This window comes from Lonchura striata, chromosome 16 (assembly GCF_050655825.1).
Source record: "Lonchura striata isolate lonStrDom1 chromosome 16, ASM5065582v1, whole genome shotgun sequence".
Classification (NCBI taxonomy): Eukaryota; Metazoa; Chordata; class Aves; order Passeriformes; family Estrildidae; genus Lonchura; species Lonchura striata.
The window spans coordinates 1416417-1433414 of record NC_140718.1 but is presented as its reverse complement, the minus strand read 5'-3'; the positions used below and the strand labels follow the sequence as shown (position 1 = coordinate 1433414).

Sequence of the window (16998 nt, the reverse complement as noted above, 5' to 3'; positions counted from 1 at the left end):
TCCTTGAGTTGATGGACCCGTGCTGCCAGGACAGAAGTGGGTTTCCCATCCCACCTCCCCATATCTTCCCCATGGTCACGCAGGAAGAACCACAGATTAGCCCTTGGGGTGTACCCTCTCTCTCTAGCTGGGGATTGCTGGGAGCTGATTCTGGGGCCTGTGACTCTCACGGGTGCTGCATTAACCTTCCTTATCTCATCTTTAAACTCCTTAATCACAGCTGAGATATGAGCCTGCATTGGGCCATTAATCATACTCTCATAATTCCTAAGTTTGTTGGCAACAGAGCCCACTGTCTCCCGGTGAGCGTCAGCATTGATTGTTGCAATGAAAGTGGTGTATTGAGATGGCCCAAGATTTGCTAGACTCCACAGCATTTGTCCTGTACACCTGACCTTGTCGGGGTCATTATTGTGTCGTCCATCCCTCCCAAAGAGTACCTCCAATACTGCCACTTCCCTCAGCTGTTGGATCCCTTCCTCGAGGGTCTTCCAGCGCATTCTATGATGGTGCTCTTGCATTCTCTCCCTGTGGACAAACCTCTCCCTGACACTCATTAAGAGCCACTCCCAGAGAGAAAGGGACCTGGTTCCCTTACAAAAATCTGATTTATACCCGAGTCCTGGGTCAAGGGTCCCAAGTTCCTTGCCTCACCACCATTCAGCTGCACGCCTGTACCCATAAGATCCCAAACCCGGAGTAACCAGGTAGCATAAGCCTCACGCCCTCGTCGCACAATGTCTTTATGCAGATTACGAAGACTTTCGTACGTCAGGGACTCGGTGATGATAGCAATCTCTGGCTCCCCTGTGGGTTGTGAGGTTCCTCCATTCCTGTCCCTATCTGCAGGGTGCTCTGCTTTCATCTTAGACTTCCTTGTTTCTACCGGGGCAACTGCTGCTGGCTCTGACTGCCTTTGTGGTTCAGCTGGAACCTGGACAATTGTAACATTTGTGGCTTCCACAGCTGTACTATTAGACTGTCCCTCCTCAAGGCAAAGGGCCGGTTTCTCACCAGCTGGGGAAATGCACTCCTTCAGCATCTCTCGTATCTCCTTAACCAGAACCCTCACCCAATCTGGGCGGTTCATTTCTGAGGTGGGCTGTGGGGCAGGGTCAGGCTCTGGAGCAGCAGCATCTCGAGTCTCTGGGGCAGTGTCAGGTTCTGCAGGAGCATACCTAGCCTCTGGTGTAGGTGTGAGGGTAGTTATCCAGGTTAATCTTCCCTTATCTCTGAGTGCTAAATACAACAGGCCTATCAGCAACACCACCCATTGTATGATATCATTAGCACTTAGAGAGGATCTTAACCCTTTGAGAACTGGGTGAGCAGACCCAAAAAGATGGCTAAAAGGTTGGGAGAAAGTTTCCCCAGGTGCTATTTCCTCGCAGTAGGTACTGTTATTAAAGTAACCCCAAAAACATACAGTTAGTGTGTGATAGCTATGAATCCATGTACCTGCCTTCCAGAGGAAATTAAAGATCCATGAATTCCTCACCCAATTAACCCAGAAGCCAAACTTGATAACAGACACAGTAGCCTTAGTTATAGGACCCATTTTTAGATAAGGGTCTGCAAATGGGAAAAGTATAGCTACGATCACATGCCACCCAAACCAAGGTAAACTAGACCACATGGTGATGCTTAAGATGTTTCTACACACAACAAAAAACCAAATTACTTAAGAACTGTTAATCCTTTTTCCCTCTTGTTCTGGTTTGAAAGCAAAACCAGTGAGAGACTCTAAGTCAGAAATACAATTTATTGGGAAAAGGGGAAAAGGACAAAAATACATGCAATAATACAAAAGGAAAGGCTACTGACAAAGTCAGAATACAACCTGGCCAGCGTGCTGGTAGCAGTCTGAATTGGAGTAGCTGCAGTCCTCTTGGGATAGCAGATGTAGTTGCTGTGTTTTTTTGGAGAACCTGTGAAAAGGCTCCCCTCTGTCTAGAAATCTCTACTTTTATCCAGGTGGGAATGTCTAGCTCCTCCCCTTGGGCAGAGCATCTCACAATGGGTTATTATGAGTCACAAGGTGTGTCCTTAATCACTTTTTCCTCCTGGACAGTGTTATCTCTGAGTTATGTGGCCAGGCATTGATGGGGCTATTAACAGCAGATAAGGAAAACGGCCCTAAGGCAACTCCTACTCAGATGGTAATTGGAAAACGTTTGTTTTTTTTTTAAATCTTGGACATTATCTACCCCTTTTTCCTATTTCCATCTTCGTCATGACGAAACCTTACACATAGTTTTCACTTAAGACTAAGTTTCCCTGTGGTACACAACGGGTTTTCCCATCCTTCTGCATTACCCACGAAGTATAACCGGGTCCTTGAGTAAAACCAATCCCACGGATGGGTTTGTTTTTGCCTGGGGTGGGATTAATCTAAACAGTCTTTCCTAAAATACCTTTCATATGTACCACAGGGACTTCATCTACTGTCTGCAAGGCTTCAGACTGGGCAGGACCAGCTCAATTGATGGACCCTCGAGTGTTGACTATCCAGGTAGCTTTTGCTAAGTTCAGTTCCCAATTCCTGAAAGTTCCCCCACCGAGTGCCTTTAGGGTGGTCTTAAGCAGTCCATTGCATCGTTTATTGGCAAAACCAGCTTACAGTAAAATCTGGATAATTTTTTCTCCTTTTTTGAAGACTTCCCCTGCTGTGCTCCCCCACACAATGATGTCATCGATATACTGTAGATGTTCGGGAGCCTCGTTCTTTTCTAGTGCAGCCTGGATCAGTCCATGGCAGATGGTTGGACTGTGTTTCCACCCCTGGGGCAGTCGGTTCTAGGTGTACTGCACTCCCTTCCAGGTGAAGGCAAACTGAGGTCTGCATTCCGTTGCCAAAGGAATGGAGAAGAAGGCATTTGCAATATCAATGGTTGCATACCACTTTGCTGCCTTGGACTCCAGCTTGTACTGAAGTTCTAACATGTCTGGCACGGCAGCGCTCAGTGGTGGTGTAACCTCATTCAGGCCGCGGTAGTCCACCGTCAGTCTCCATTCCCCACTGGACTTGCGCACTGGCCATATAGGGCTGTTGAAAGGTGAATGGGCCTTGCTGACTACCCTTTGGCTCTCCAATTTACGAATCATCTCATGGATGGGGATCACAGAATCTCTGCTGGTACGATATTGCTGACGGTGCACTGTTATGGCAATTGGTACCTGCTGTTCTTCAACTCTCAGCAGTCCTACAGCAGAAGGGTCATCTGAGAGACCAGGCAAGGTATTCAGTTTCCGGATGCTTTCTGTCTCTACAGCAGCCATCCTAAAACCCCAGCAATGTCCTTTTGGGTCTTTGAAATATCTATTTCTGAGATAGCCTATGCCAAGGATGCATGGGGCCTCTGGGCCAGTCACGATGGGGTATTTTTGCCACCCGTTCCCAGTTAAACTCACTTCAGCCTCTAATACAGTAAGCTGCTGGGACCCTCCTGTTACCCCAGAAATAGAAATGGATTCTTCTCCTATATATCTTGATGACATCAGGGTACATTGGGCACCGGTGTCAACCAAAGCTGTATATTTTTGTGGTTCAGATGTGCCAGGCCATTGAATCCACACGGTCCAATAGATCCGATTGTCCCTGTCCTCTACCTGGCTAGAGGCAGGGCCCCTCTATTCCTGGTCATGGTACACGTTGCTCTCTTCTGGTAAATAGGTTCTTGAGGTTCCTTCAAGAGGATCAGTTATATCATTATTCTTATATTGTCTGGAACTCTGTGTTTGAGAGACTGGAGCAGCATTGACTCTTTTTGTGTTAGATGTTCTTTTTAGTTCATGTACTCGGGCTGCTAAGGAAGAGGTGGGTTTTCCATCCCACTTCCTCATGTCTTCTCTATGCTCCTGAAGAAAAAACCAGAGGTTTCCTCGTGGAGTGTATCCTCTCTCCTTGGCTTGGGAGCACTGGCTCCTAATGGCAGAGATTCTTCTTGGTTCTGGTGAAATATGGTAGCTTTCTTTTTTAAGTTCCTTTTTTAGTTTCTTATGACTCTCTTCAATCAAGTCCCGGACTTGCTCAGCCAACCTTGTTTCTACGGACGAGACATGGGTACGAAATGGGGCGGTGACCGTATCCTCGTAAATTCTTAATTTATTGGCTAAGACGCCCACCCTGTCCTTGCCTTCTCTCCACTGCAGTGTTGCCAGGTAACAAGAGTACATCTCTGGTCCAAGCCGTGCAAATCTCAACCACATTTGTGATGTGCACTGGACACAGTCTGGACTCTTAGGAAATCTTTCATCTTCTGTGAAAATTATCTCCAACACAGCCAATTCCCTCAGGCATCAGATACCTTGTTCCATGGTATTCCATTTTCCTTGGAGCATCTGGAGGTCTTCTTTACAAAGGTATCTGTCCCTCACACTTGCGAGCAGTCGCCACCAGAGGCTGAGAGTTTCTTGGGTTCTTCCAATCCCCTGGTCAATGACCACATCCTGGGATAGTGATCCCAGTTGCCTGGCCTCACTTCCATCCAGAATGGTGCCATTGGCTGCAGCATCCCAGATGCGGAGAAGCCAGGTCAGGATGGACTCATTTGTCTGGCGGGTGAATTCTCTCCGCAGGTCACGTAGTTCAGCCAGGGATAGAGAGCGAGTGATGATCTCTGGTTCTGTCTCTTCCGCTGGGTGCGAGGGTCCTGCAGTGTCCTCATCAGTCACTATGCGGACTGATTTGCTCCTCGATTTCTTCTTCTGAACGGGGGCAACTACTATGGGTTCAGGCTGCTCTGGTTTGGTGATGGTTTGTGTGGAGATGCTGATGGCGCTTTCGGTTCCTTCCTCCTCTGTGCCGGTTTGTGTAGACATAGACACTTTTGCTTTGCTTTTTGTTTTTTCCTCCATGACAGTCTGCGTAGACACGGACACTGTTGTTTTCTTTTCGGTTCCTTCTTTCTCTATGGCAGCCTGCATTGACATGGATGCTGTTGTGGTATTCTGTACAGGCACGGACACTGCTGCTTTGCTTCTCGTTTCCTCTTCCTCAAGAAGACGCTGCATCACACTATGTAGTGTTTTGTTTCTAAGCATGTTGCAGATTGTGCAGAGAAGACAAAGAAGAACTAACAACAACATTATGCTATCCTTGGCATCCAGAGGGAACTTAACATTTTCAAAAACTGCTGTGTCAAGCCTGAAAGGTTTGAAAGAATCAATCTTTACCCCTCCCCCCAGGGGCTGGGTGAGGTTGCCGAGGCCCCAGACGTAGCAGCCTAGATTAGGACAAGCAAACAGAATTGAGTACATATTCCAAATCATGTTCATTGCCTCAGAGGTCATAATGCAATAGACATAGTAGACCAACAAAGCAATTCTCATACCATACCCTGGTCTACACATGAGCATTACAATTGCCAAATAATTCCCCACATTCAGGAAAATATAGAGCTAGGTATAAGACCCAAAAAAGCATGTTAAGCATCATAGTGAATAGATACCCTCTACAATACAAGATTGTAATTCTGACTTCTCTCAGTACTTTCTTGCCCTACATTGGGCGCCAAAAATATGTTCTGGTTTGAAAGCAAAACCAGTGAGAGACTCTAAGTCAGAAATACAATTTATTGGGAAAAGGGGAAAAGGACAAAAATACATGCAATAATACAAAAGGAAAGGCTACTGACAAAGTCAGAATACAACCTGGCCAGCGTGCTGGTAGCAGTCTGAATTGGAGTAGCTGCAGTCCTCTTGGGATGGCAGATGTAGTTGCTGTGTTTTTTTGGAGAACCTGTGAAAAAGCTCCTCTCTGTCTAGAAATCTCTACTTTTATCCAGGTGGGAATGTCTAGCTCCTCCCCTTGGGCAGAGCATCTCACAATGGGTTATTATGAGTCACAAGGTGTGTCCTTAATCACTTTTTCATCCTGGACAGTGTTATCTCTGAGTTATGTGGCCAGGCATTGATGGGGCTATTAACAGCAGATAAGGAAAACGGCCCTAAGGCAACTCCTACTCAGATGGTAATTGGAAAAAGGGTTTTTTTTTAAAAAATCTTGGACACCTCTCAATGCCCTCGAGCCCCACGTTGGGCGCCAAAATCAGTCTTGGTTTGACAAGACAGGAGTCTGTGAAGGAGGGCAAAAGCCTCTTGTGCAATGGAGAAGGTAAACCCCCTCCCTCCGAATTACCAGGATTTTTAAATTAAAAGGCTCTCAGGCAAAGATATGGGAATGGGAGTAACAATTCTTTACTAGGAGAAACTAGATAACAATTTAAAAATGCAAATGCAATTGGTACAAAAACTAGTGATAAAGTCCACAACCTGATACCCTGAGGAGTCGGGGTGTTGGTAGCAGTCCAGTTGAAATGACAGCTGCTTCTCTTGCAGTGGCTGATGAATTGCAGCTGAAGTGGTGATCTTTAGAAGGGTATAGTTTTCTCTGAAGATCTGGTGGCAGTTGGGCCGGTCTTCCTCTGCGCCGGGGCTCCTCCAAGCTCCGCCGCTGTCGCCTCACTGCGCTCCGGCCATTTCTCTGGGAATCCCATCGAAGGAGCTGCTTCTCTGGGAATCCCGCAAAGAGAGAGAGCTGCTCTGTCACCCAAAAGGTACCCCTTTATACAATAAAAGAGTGCTTGGCTTCCCCCTCTGGGTGGAGAATCTCACAATGGGATGGTGTTACGTTACCAGGCCTGCAGTGAGTCAGTCAATGGCCCATTAACAAACGATTACCTCTTCGGAGCAAACCATTGTTCTTGGAAGAGATAACAAACCTGCCCAACCTCCAACAGATGGCAAATAGAATACAAGCTTATCTTACAAACCAGGACAATGGGGTAGAGGGTTTGCTTGTGTCTCTACAGGTGAGGTACTCAAGTGGGTCCCAGCGAAGAATGTGCAGTCCTACCATGCACCGAAATCCGCTAGCACTCCATTACCAGGCAGTGCTTCTACAAGTAGAAGCCAAAAAGCGGGTACTCAGACCTGAACTGTGCAGAGCCAAGAAGAAATGACCTTCCAAAGACAGCCCGAGAAAAGAATGGAGATTTATTGTTTGCGCGTGCATGTTGCTTTTGTTCCCCTGTTGTTGCTTTTGTTCTTTTGTTTTAGTTTTTATATTGAAGTTTTACCTGCAAGTTAACCAAAGACAAATGCCTGGGTTGCTTTAGCCAAGTTTGCAGGCTCTGGTACCACCTCTCTAGCTGACACAGATCTTTTTCAACCTGTTCAATTAGAGAACCTTCTCCAGAAGGTTTTGATAATGCTACCTCAGTTAAATTCTTCCATTACATTAAAACAGTTAAACAAATCAAGATGTTAGCTCAATAAATAAATGCCACCTCTACTATAATCAAGAATTTAACTGAACAGTTTATCTGATGGTTTGAGCTTTGCACCTTGGCTGAAGGAACTCTGTAAAGTAAGCTTGATTGTTTTAAAAGTAGTAAGTGTAGTTTCAGCAGCAATATCCTATATACCTCAGTGTGTAAAAAATACTAGTTAAGTCAATGTTTAGCTTTCAAATATTTTAACAGAATGGGTGAATTGTTGCAGAAGATAGATAAATATGATTATCCATAAATAACACAGCCAGGATGAGAACAGTTCTCCCAGCTAACTGGACAATGTCCCTGCCTTTGGATGGGTCCTGTGGTCAAGTGGACTGTTTCAACTCACCCCCCAAAAGATGTATGGTTCACCCCACACCTCTGTCCCTCCCCTAAAACATCAAGTGCCTGTAACCCCATTGGCCCAAGCCTTGTTCCAGCCCACCTTGAAGCTCCTTGAAAAGGGGGCTTTGAGGGGCCACACGGTCGCTTGGAACTTCCTCCCCTCTCTTAGAACTTCCCCTCTCCTTGAGCATCCTTTTGTCTCTCCCCTCCCCCACCCTCTCAAGCTGCGCCTGGGAGCATGAGGCAGGACCTTTCTGCATCCCCAATAAACCTCATTCTCCAAGAGCAAACTTCAGAGATCTCTTGCCTCAATTCATCTACACCGTCCTGGAGAGGCAGCAATTTTCTACATCTAATATCTTAGTTGTTCATCAGAACGGGGGAGATGTTGGGGAAGATGAACAAGAAAGCCTTAGAAATATGATTGCCTGGCAAAAGATTTATAAAATACAGAGATTGAGATGGTAACAAGTTTTGAGATACCAAACCTTAGTTACTGAACAACCAGAAAACAATAGTGCAGCCAGGATGAAGACAATCCCCCTTTCTGGTTGAACAATGCCCTTTACTTACAGATAGATTCAAAGGTCAAATGGACTGTTCTATCTTACCCCCCAAAATGTATGGGTCATCCCACACCTGTAACCCTCCCCTGAAACATCAGGTGTCTGTGACCCCATTGGCCTAAGTCTTGTTCCAGCCCACCTTGAAGCCCCCTGATAAGGGGTCCCCGAGGAGCCAGATGCTTTCTTGGAACTTCCACCCTCTTGGAAACTTCCAACCTCTCCTGGAACATCCTCTTGGGATCCTCTCTTATCTCCCTCTACCCCTTGCCTCTCCCTTCCCCCATGCCCTAGGGCCTGCCACGTGTCACGTGTGGCCACCCCAAGCAGGGCCTTTCACCCTCTCTAATAAACCATATATTCTAAGAGCAGCCTCCAGAGATCTCTCGTTTCCATCCATCCAAACCATCCTTGAGTCCAGCTTCCCCGCAGTCCCACTCCACTTTTCCCTCTCCTCTCCTCTCCTCCCCTTCCGCGGCATTCCCCCAGACTACAGCTGCTTCCCAGCTCATTTTAGGGGGTCCTGTTAGGAAAATAAGGCCTTTTTGTTCATATAGAGTCTCTCATATTCACAGAATAGAGTTTTAATTAGAGCCTGTACTTGTCTGAACATGTTCTCATCTTGTCAGGCATTCCAGTGTCTATCTCATGCATTCCAGTGTCTATGTCATGCATTCCAGTGACTATCTTTCAAGGTTGACTTCGTTACGAAGTTTTTAGGGAGTTAGAACTGTTTTGAAAAGGCTGCTACTAGACACCCAAACACCTAAGCAAATAGATATGTTTCAAGGATAGTTCCGTTACAGACTTGGCAAAACATGTAAACGTGCCTCGAGATAACATTTCTTGTTTTTGAGGGAATTTCCAGGTCGCAGAGACAGCCTTAAAGAAGACCACTGGCGCCATCAAGAGGCAGAGAACGACCACCTAACAACAGGGTGCGCCTGCGCAGAAGAGACACTGGAGCGTCACCAGAGCGTCACACACCCGGAAGAGACAACCCAATAAGTGGGGGGGAAACGGGGAGCTAGGCGCGGTAGTTGAACCAACTGCCGCCCAGCGCGCGCTGGTTTGCTTTTGCTTTCTGCTATTAATAAATCCTTTTAATTGGATTTAACAGCCTATTGTGCTCGTTTATAACAATTTGGTGCCGTGACTCGGATCGGGATCTGGGGAACCTCTCTCTGAGAGGGGCGCCACGATTCCGCTCCCTTGAGCGGACTCAGACCGGGGTTTTTACCCTCATCCCGACCGACGAACCTAAAAGCCTAGAGAGCGAAAGCAAAGAAAGGGAAGCGGGCCCAGGGTACCCCGTAATTTTTGTGCACAAAGTCCGGACGAAGAGAAGACGCAGGACGCGTGAGTATAAAGGGGATCCGTTCGGGCGGGGTTCGGGATCCCGGAGTACGGCGAGTGTGTGTGTGTGTGAGAGGAGGACTGGCAGCCGGATTCTCCAAGCGAGTGTGGACCCTCAGTAGTGCGTTTTCCAGAGCCCGCGAGGGCCTGGGCCACGAACCAGGGGAAGCGATTGTGCTGTCGTGAGTGACTGAAGGTACTCCGGAGGACATGGGGCAGGGGGGAAGCAAGGATAAATCCCCCTCCCCGGTGGGGGTAAAACTTCCCCCAATTCCTAAGGAGAGTCCCTTAGGGTTTATGCTAACAAATTGGGAGCACTTTCCAGGGGCACCTGGAAAGGATAAGGCAAAGATGATACACTATTGCATAGAAGTATGGGGAGGACAAGAGATTTCTAAAGGAGTGTTTTGGCCCGTCTTTGGATCCTCAGAGGACTGGGTAAAGCAACTGTTGAATGGTTGGGTACACGCTAAGCAACCTTCTAACCTTGAGGAGAGTGCCTATGCCCAAGTCTGGATAGAAAAGCCGGAGGTGCTCGTGTTTAAACTCTCGGAGGCTTCAGGGAGAAAGAAAAAGAAGGGGCGAGCGGAAGAAGTAATCATTGCACCCCCGCCCTACATTCCCCCTGCACCAAATGCACCCCCTCCTCCTCCACAATCGGATGAGGAAGAATCAGACTCAGACTCTGATCAACCCTCAGGCTCGCGTGGTCCTCTTACCCGAAGTAAGACGCAAGGCAAACTATTTCCCTTAAGGGAAATGCCGATGGGGGGACCAGAGCCGGGGATTGGATTTATTTCGGTGCCCTTAAGTTCGGGGGATGTTAGAGACTTTAAGAAGGAGATGGGAAATTTGCTAGAAGACCCCTTGGGCGTGGCAGAGCGGGTGGATCAATTCCTAGGTCCTAATATATACACCTGGGAGGAATTACAAGCTATACTTAACATTTTATTCACGGCCGAGGAAAGGAACATGATAAGAGTTGCTGGAATGCGAGCCTGGGATGCCCAACCCGCACATGCCCAGCAGCGGGCCGATACCAAATGGCCTCTGCAGAATCCTAACTGGGATAACCAGGATGAGGCTCATAGAGCTAACATGCGGGACTTTCGGACCATATTAATTGATGGCATAAGAGAGTCCGTTCCTAGGGGCCAGAATATAAATAAAGCATTTAACGACCGACAAAAGAAGGATGAAACCCCCACTGAATGGTTAGAGAGGTTAAGGAAAAGTTTCCAGCTGTACTCGGGATTAGACCCGAATAACCCAATGGGACAGGCAATTCTCAAAGTCCAGTTTGTCTCGAAATCTTGGGATGATATCAGGAGAAAGATACAGAAAATGGATGATTGGCAGGACAGGGATTTAGCAGAATTATTGCGAGAGGCGCAGAAGGTTTATGTCCGCAGAGAGGATGAAAGTCAGAAAAGACAGGTGAAAATGATGGTTGCTGCAGTGAGGGAAAGCAGGCGGGTAGAGGAAGAACAAAAGAGAGTTACTCGGAAAGGGGGGGGTGACAAGGGAAAGGTAGGAGAAAGGGTATGCTATTATTGCGGTAAGAAGGGGCATTTCAAGAGGGAGTGCAGGAGGAGGCTAAGGGACGAGGAGGAGTTCAAAATCGAATAGGGGAGTCAGGGGCTCTATTTTATGGGGACCAAGAAACATCAGAAAGAGCCCTTGATAAAATTGAAGGTGGGTCCCCAAGGCCAGGAAATAGATTTCCTGGTCGATACAGGGGCAGAAAGATCTACTATTCAATTTCTGCCTCAGGGCTGTAATTTGTCAAAACAGACAGCCACGGTAATAGGAGCTAAGGGGGAACCTTTTGAAGTACAAATTATCAAAGGGGTGGTGGTGGAATCGGGAACTAAAGTGGGGTTGGGTGACTTCCTATTAGTTCCTGAAGCGGATTACAATTTGTTAGGGAGAGACCTGATTGTTGAATTGGGAGTTCAAATTGAAGTGGTAGAGAAGGAATTAAAGATCAGACTTTGTTCCCTCCGTTTAGAAGATGAAGAGAAAATAAACCCCGAAGTGTGGTATAATCCAGGGACTGTGGGCAAATTAAATATAACCCCATTTACAGTGAAAATCAGAAATCCTGAAATCCCGGTAAGAATAAAACAGTATCCAATTTCACTAGAAGGGAGGAGAGGGTTAAAACCTGAGGTTGAAAGGCTGTTAAACCAAGGACTGCTAGAGCCTTGCATGTCGCCTTTTAACACCCCTATACTCCCGGTAAAAAAGGCAGACGGATCCTATCGGCTGGTGCACGACCTTAGGGAAATTAATAAGCGAACCGTGGCCCGATTCCCAGTAGTGGCGAATCCCTATACTCTTTTAAGCAAACTGGGACCTGAAAATGAGTGGTATAGTGTAATAGACCTGAAGGATGCCTTTTGGGCTTGCCCTCTGGACGAATCCAGCCGAGATTATTTTGCCTTTGAATGGGAGGACCCTGACACGGGGAGGCGACAGCAACTCAGGTGGGCGGTACTTCCACAAGGCTTTACGGAATCACCTAATTTATTCGGGCAAGCCCTGGAACAAATTTTGCAAGACTATAAAACAGACCCAGAGGTAAAGCTAGTTCAGTATGTGGATGATTTGTTAATAGCAGGTAAAGAAGAAGACAAAGTCCGGAAGGAAAGTATTAAACTATTGAATTTCCTGGGACTAAAAGGATTAAAAGTCTCTAAAGCAAAACTACAATTTGTAGAAGAAGAAGTTAGGTACCTGGGACATTATTTGAAAAAGGGAGAAAAGAGAATTGATCCAGATAGAGTACAAGCAATCCTATCTCTGCCCCTACCGCAAAGTAAACGGCAAATTCGTCAGGTATTAGGACTTACAGGATATTGTAGGCAGTGGATTGAGAACTATAGTGGGAAGGCAAGATTTTTGTATCAAAAACTTACCCAAGACGGGCACCTCAAGTGGACAGAGGAGGAAAAATCTAAATTCCAAGAATTAAAAGAAACTCTGGTCCATGCTCCAGTCCTAAGCCTCCCAGATTTAAAGAGGCCCTTCTTTTTATTTGTTAATATCGCAGATGGAGTAACTTATGGAGTACTTACCCAGGACTGGGCGGGGAAAAAGAAACCTATTGCATATCTGTCTAAAATCTTAGACCCTGTAAGCAGGGGATGGCCGGGCTGTTTACAAATAATTGCAGGCTGTGCGGAGTTAGTAGAAGAAGCAAGGAAGATCACCTTTAATGCCACTCTGAAGGTATTAACTCCACATAACATACGGAGTGTAATGCAACAAAAAGCAGACAAATGGATCTCTGATGCCAGGCTCCTAAAATATGAAGGGATTCTATTAGAAACCCCTAATTTCACTTTAGAAACCACCTCATTACAAAATCCAGCCTCCTTCCTCTTCGGAGAGCCCGAAACTGAATCACTAATACATGACTGTGTAATTACTATAGAAGAACAAACCAAAATTAGACCTGACCTGGAGGAAGAAGAATTAGAGACTGGAGAAAAATTGTTTGTTGATGGGTCATCCAGAGTAGTTGAGGGGCAAAGGAGATCAGGATATGCCATAGTGGGGGGGGCTGATTTAAAAGTAATCGAATCTGGACCCCTAGACAAAACATGGTCAGCCCAAGCCTGCGAGATATACGCTATCCTAAGAGCCTTGGAACTATTAAAAGGAAAAGAGGGGACCATCTATACAGATTCTAAATATGGATACGGGGTGGTGCACACTTTTGGAAAATTATGGGAAGAGAGAGGCCTCGTAAATTCACAGGGAAAGGACTTAATCCATCAGAAACTAATAATAGCCCTCCTGAGGGCCTTGAGAGGCCCTACTAGGATAGCAGTGGTCCATTTAAAAGGGCATCAACGGGGAATGGATTACCGGAGTAGGGGTAACAATGCGGCAGACTATGAGGCAAAGAAAGCTGCAATTATCAAGACATTAACCTTAAGTGAGGGAATTAGGAAGGACCTTGTAGATACCCCAAAGAACCCTGGGTCTACTACCCAGGATAAGCTTATATTTACAAGGGAAGAACAAGAGAAGCTTACAAAATTGGGAATAAAAGAGGAATCAGGGAAATGGCTGTTAAAGGATGGGAGGGAGGTTTTACCTAGAGCCATAGCCCAGCGGATGCTTAGTAAATTACACCAGAGAACACACTGGGGCGCTCAAGGACTGGTGGATCACTTTGCCACCCATTATATGACAGTGGGCCTACATGACTTAGCGAAAGGGATTACTAGAAGCTGTCCAACCTGTCTACGAGTAAACAGAAGAAACCTAAGGAAGCTACCCCTGGGTGGGAGGCCAGTGGCAAAGAGGCCCTTTTCAAATTTACAAGTAGACTTTACTGAGCTCCCCAAGATAGGGAGACTAAAATATCTTCTGGTTATAGTGGACCATTTAACACATTATGTAGAAGCAATCCCCACTGCCAGAGAAACAGCTCGGACGGTAACAAAAGCCTTGCTGGAAGAAATAATACCTAGATATGGGGTCCCAGAAACGATAGACTCTGATAAAGGCCCCCATTTCACTTCAAAAATAACACAGATGCTAGCAGAAGCTCTGGGCACAAAATGGGAACAACATACTCCCTGGCATCCACAGAGTTCGGGAAGGGTAGAAAGAATGAATGGGGAAATTAAGAAACAACTCACCAAATTAACACTAGAAACTAAATTATCCTGGGTAAAATGTTTGCCGTTGGCATTATTAAATGTTCGAACTCAGCCACGAGCTGATGTAGGACTATCCCCATTTGAAATGCTATATGGGATGCCCTATTCCCTAGAAAAAGTTCAAACCAATCCTAATATTACTGATCAAAGTATTAATAAATACTTAACCATTTTAATGAAATATAAAAAACAGTTATGGGAAAAAGGGATGTGGGCCCAAAGACCACCCCTAGATCTTGTGTTACACCAGGTACAACCCGGCGACTGGGTCCTCATCCGGAGCTGGAAGGAAGATTCGATCACCCCAAAGTGGGACGGACCATACCTGGTTTTAATCACCACTGACTCCGCAGTCCGTACAGCAGAGAAGGGATGGACTCATGCTAGCAGAATAAAGGGGCCAGTGGATCCAACTCGATTTCATACAGCTTCCAAAGAAGCGAGCTGGAAAATTGACGGGAAGCCGGGGGATTTAAAGCTAACAGTAAAGAGAACTTACAAATAATTTTCATGAGCTCTATCAGCTCTAAAGACATTTGGGTTGGAGATAACTGGGAACTGCAAGTACAACTAGTTGGAGAAACAAAACCTCCAGGATACTGTAAACGTCTAGAGGATTCAGCCCAGCAGCCCTTCTATCGGTTCATCCGACTTGAAAAAGAACAGAGACCTTGGGAAGGGGAGGGCCACGCTGAACATCAAAGTATTAGAGTAAGGTGCAGTTGGTTAGATTGTCGTTGTTACCCTTTTGCCTGTTTTTCCTGCAAAATCTGTAAAGGATTGTGGTGGGCTCACTGCAGAAAGGGGAGAGCTCCAAAAAGTGTATGTCAACGCTGCTGGCTGGAGCAGCGCAAATTGACATCTGAAGTACTAAATTACAAGGTTGCCACTCGGGAATTGACTAAAGGATCCCCTGAGTGGTGGGAGGTTTTCGTAAAGGGAATCAACCCTGAATTCCACTGTTACCATTCCAACGAGCCCCTGGGTCCGTTTCTCACGGATATAGTCCAGGTTAAGTGTCGCAAATTAGTTAAAAAACTCAGGTGCGACACTCCACAGTTGAATACAAAAAATTGGATCTCCCGGAGATCAAAGTGGGAGAGAGGGAACGATCCCACCCCTGAAGAATATCTCTGCTGTCGGGAAGATGGCTTGCCCTGTAACTTGTAGCAACCAAGTTGACAGGCGAGACAGAGAGGTAGATAGTGGGGATGAGGGGCCCTCCCAAACCTTGAAAGAGAACGTAAATCATCATGAGTATGAGAGTGGTGACAACGGAATGAGGGAAAATGGGAATGTAAAACTGAGCATGATAAGTAACATCCTCCCCTGCAGTGCGTATCACTCAATCCTATGGGTTTTTATGTTTGTATGGTTTCCCCTTCAGAGTGCTACAGCTAACTCACATGAACCCTTTAAATGGACCTTAAGCAGATGGGAAGATCACGATACCCGTCATATTTTACAAACAATAACGGGACCTGGAGCACCGAGCTTCAAAGTTGGAATCTGTGATTTAACTCGAAATTTAAAATGCGGGCGACTGTTAAACTTAACAAGCTTCTATATGTGCCCTGCTTCAAACCCAGGGAAGCAATACTGTAATTACCCCAAACATTATTACTGTGCCTATTGGGGCTGTGAAACAATAGCATCAGCGTGGGCTCCGGGTGGGGGATTAGATAAATACTTAAAGGTAGGACATGGACCAGTAGGATGTAAACGACCACGAGAGTGGCCTTGGACTGGGAAAAACTTACTTGGGAACTGCACCTTTCTTTACCTAAATATCACTCAACCAAGCGATTCTGGGTGGTTAATAGGCAAAACATGGGGGGTTAGGCATTGGATAGAAGGACATGATCCGGGAAATCTGATTCAAATAAAAAAAGAAGTAGCACCGCACGACCCTAGCCCTATAGGCCCAAATCCAATAATAAGCAATGACTTAAAAGAAAGTAATAAAGCCAGAGATAATGTTATAGACAAAGGTAATCAAGAACCTCAGTTATTAGTGCAGAGGTATACAACTTTATGGAAAATCATGCAAGCTACTTTTGGGGTTCTAAATCATACCCATCCTAACCTAACTAAAGGATGTTGGCTTTGCTATATGATAAATCCACCCTTTTATGAAGCTATTGGGATTACATCCGAAGCAAGGGAAATAAATGGTACAAATCCAAAGGAGTGTCTCTGGAAAAAAGAAGGAGATAATGTTCCAGGCATTACCTTGTCCCAAGTTAGTGGGCAAGGAAGATGCGTAGGAAAAATTCCTGCAGATATGCGACACCTCTGCAACACAACAATAAGCATTAACAGAACAGACAAACCTTTTGATTGGCTTATGCCAGCAGTCAATACTAAATGGGTATGTCAACAACTTGGAGTTACACCCTGCCTATCGGTAAAAGCCTTTAATAATTCAGACTTCTGCATTCAAGTTCTAATAATCCCCAGAATCGTATACCACCCAAAAGAATACGTGTTAGAACATCAACAAACCCCTGAACACTACTTAGTTAAGAGAGAACCACTTACAGCACTAACGGTAGCAATCTTGCTCAGCATAGGGGGAGCGGGAGTCGGAACAGGGGTCGCTTCCCTAGTAAGTCAAACCCAAGGTATGAAAGCTCTGCGCACATCTGTAGATGAAGATCTAAGTAGAATAGATAAAGCCATAAGTGAACTAGTTAAATCAGTAAAATCCCTTTCTGAGGTAGTCCTCCAAAACCGAAGGGGATTAGATTTGTTGTTCTTACAGCAAGGGGGACTATG

General features: G+C 45.9%; 1 protein-coding gene across 1 annotated transcript; it reads left to right on the top strand.

Annotated features, from left to right (window-relative positions):
- Positions 1-9613: 9613 nt before the first annotated feature.
- Positions 9614-11305, top strand: LOC146765901 (uncharacterized). Its single transcript, XM_085593514.1, has one exon. The coding sequence runs from the start codon at positions 9752-9754 to the stop codon at positions 11168-11170; it is 1419 nt and encodes a 472-aa protein (XP_085449640.1). The 5' UTR covers positions 9614-9751; the 3' UTR covers positions 11171-11305.
- Positions 11306-16998: the final 5693 nt, after the last annotated feature.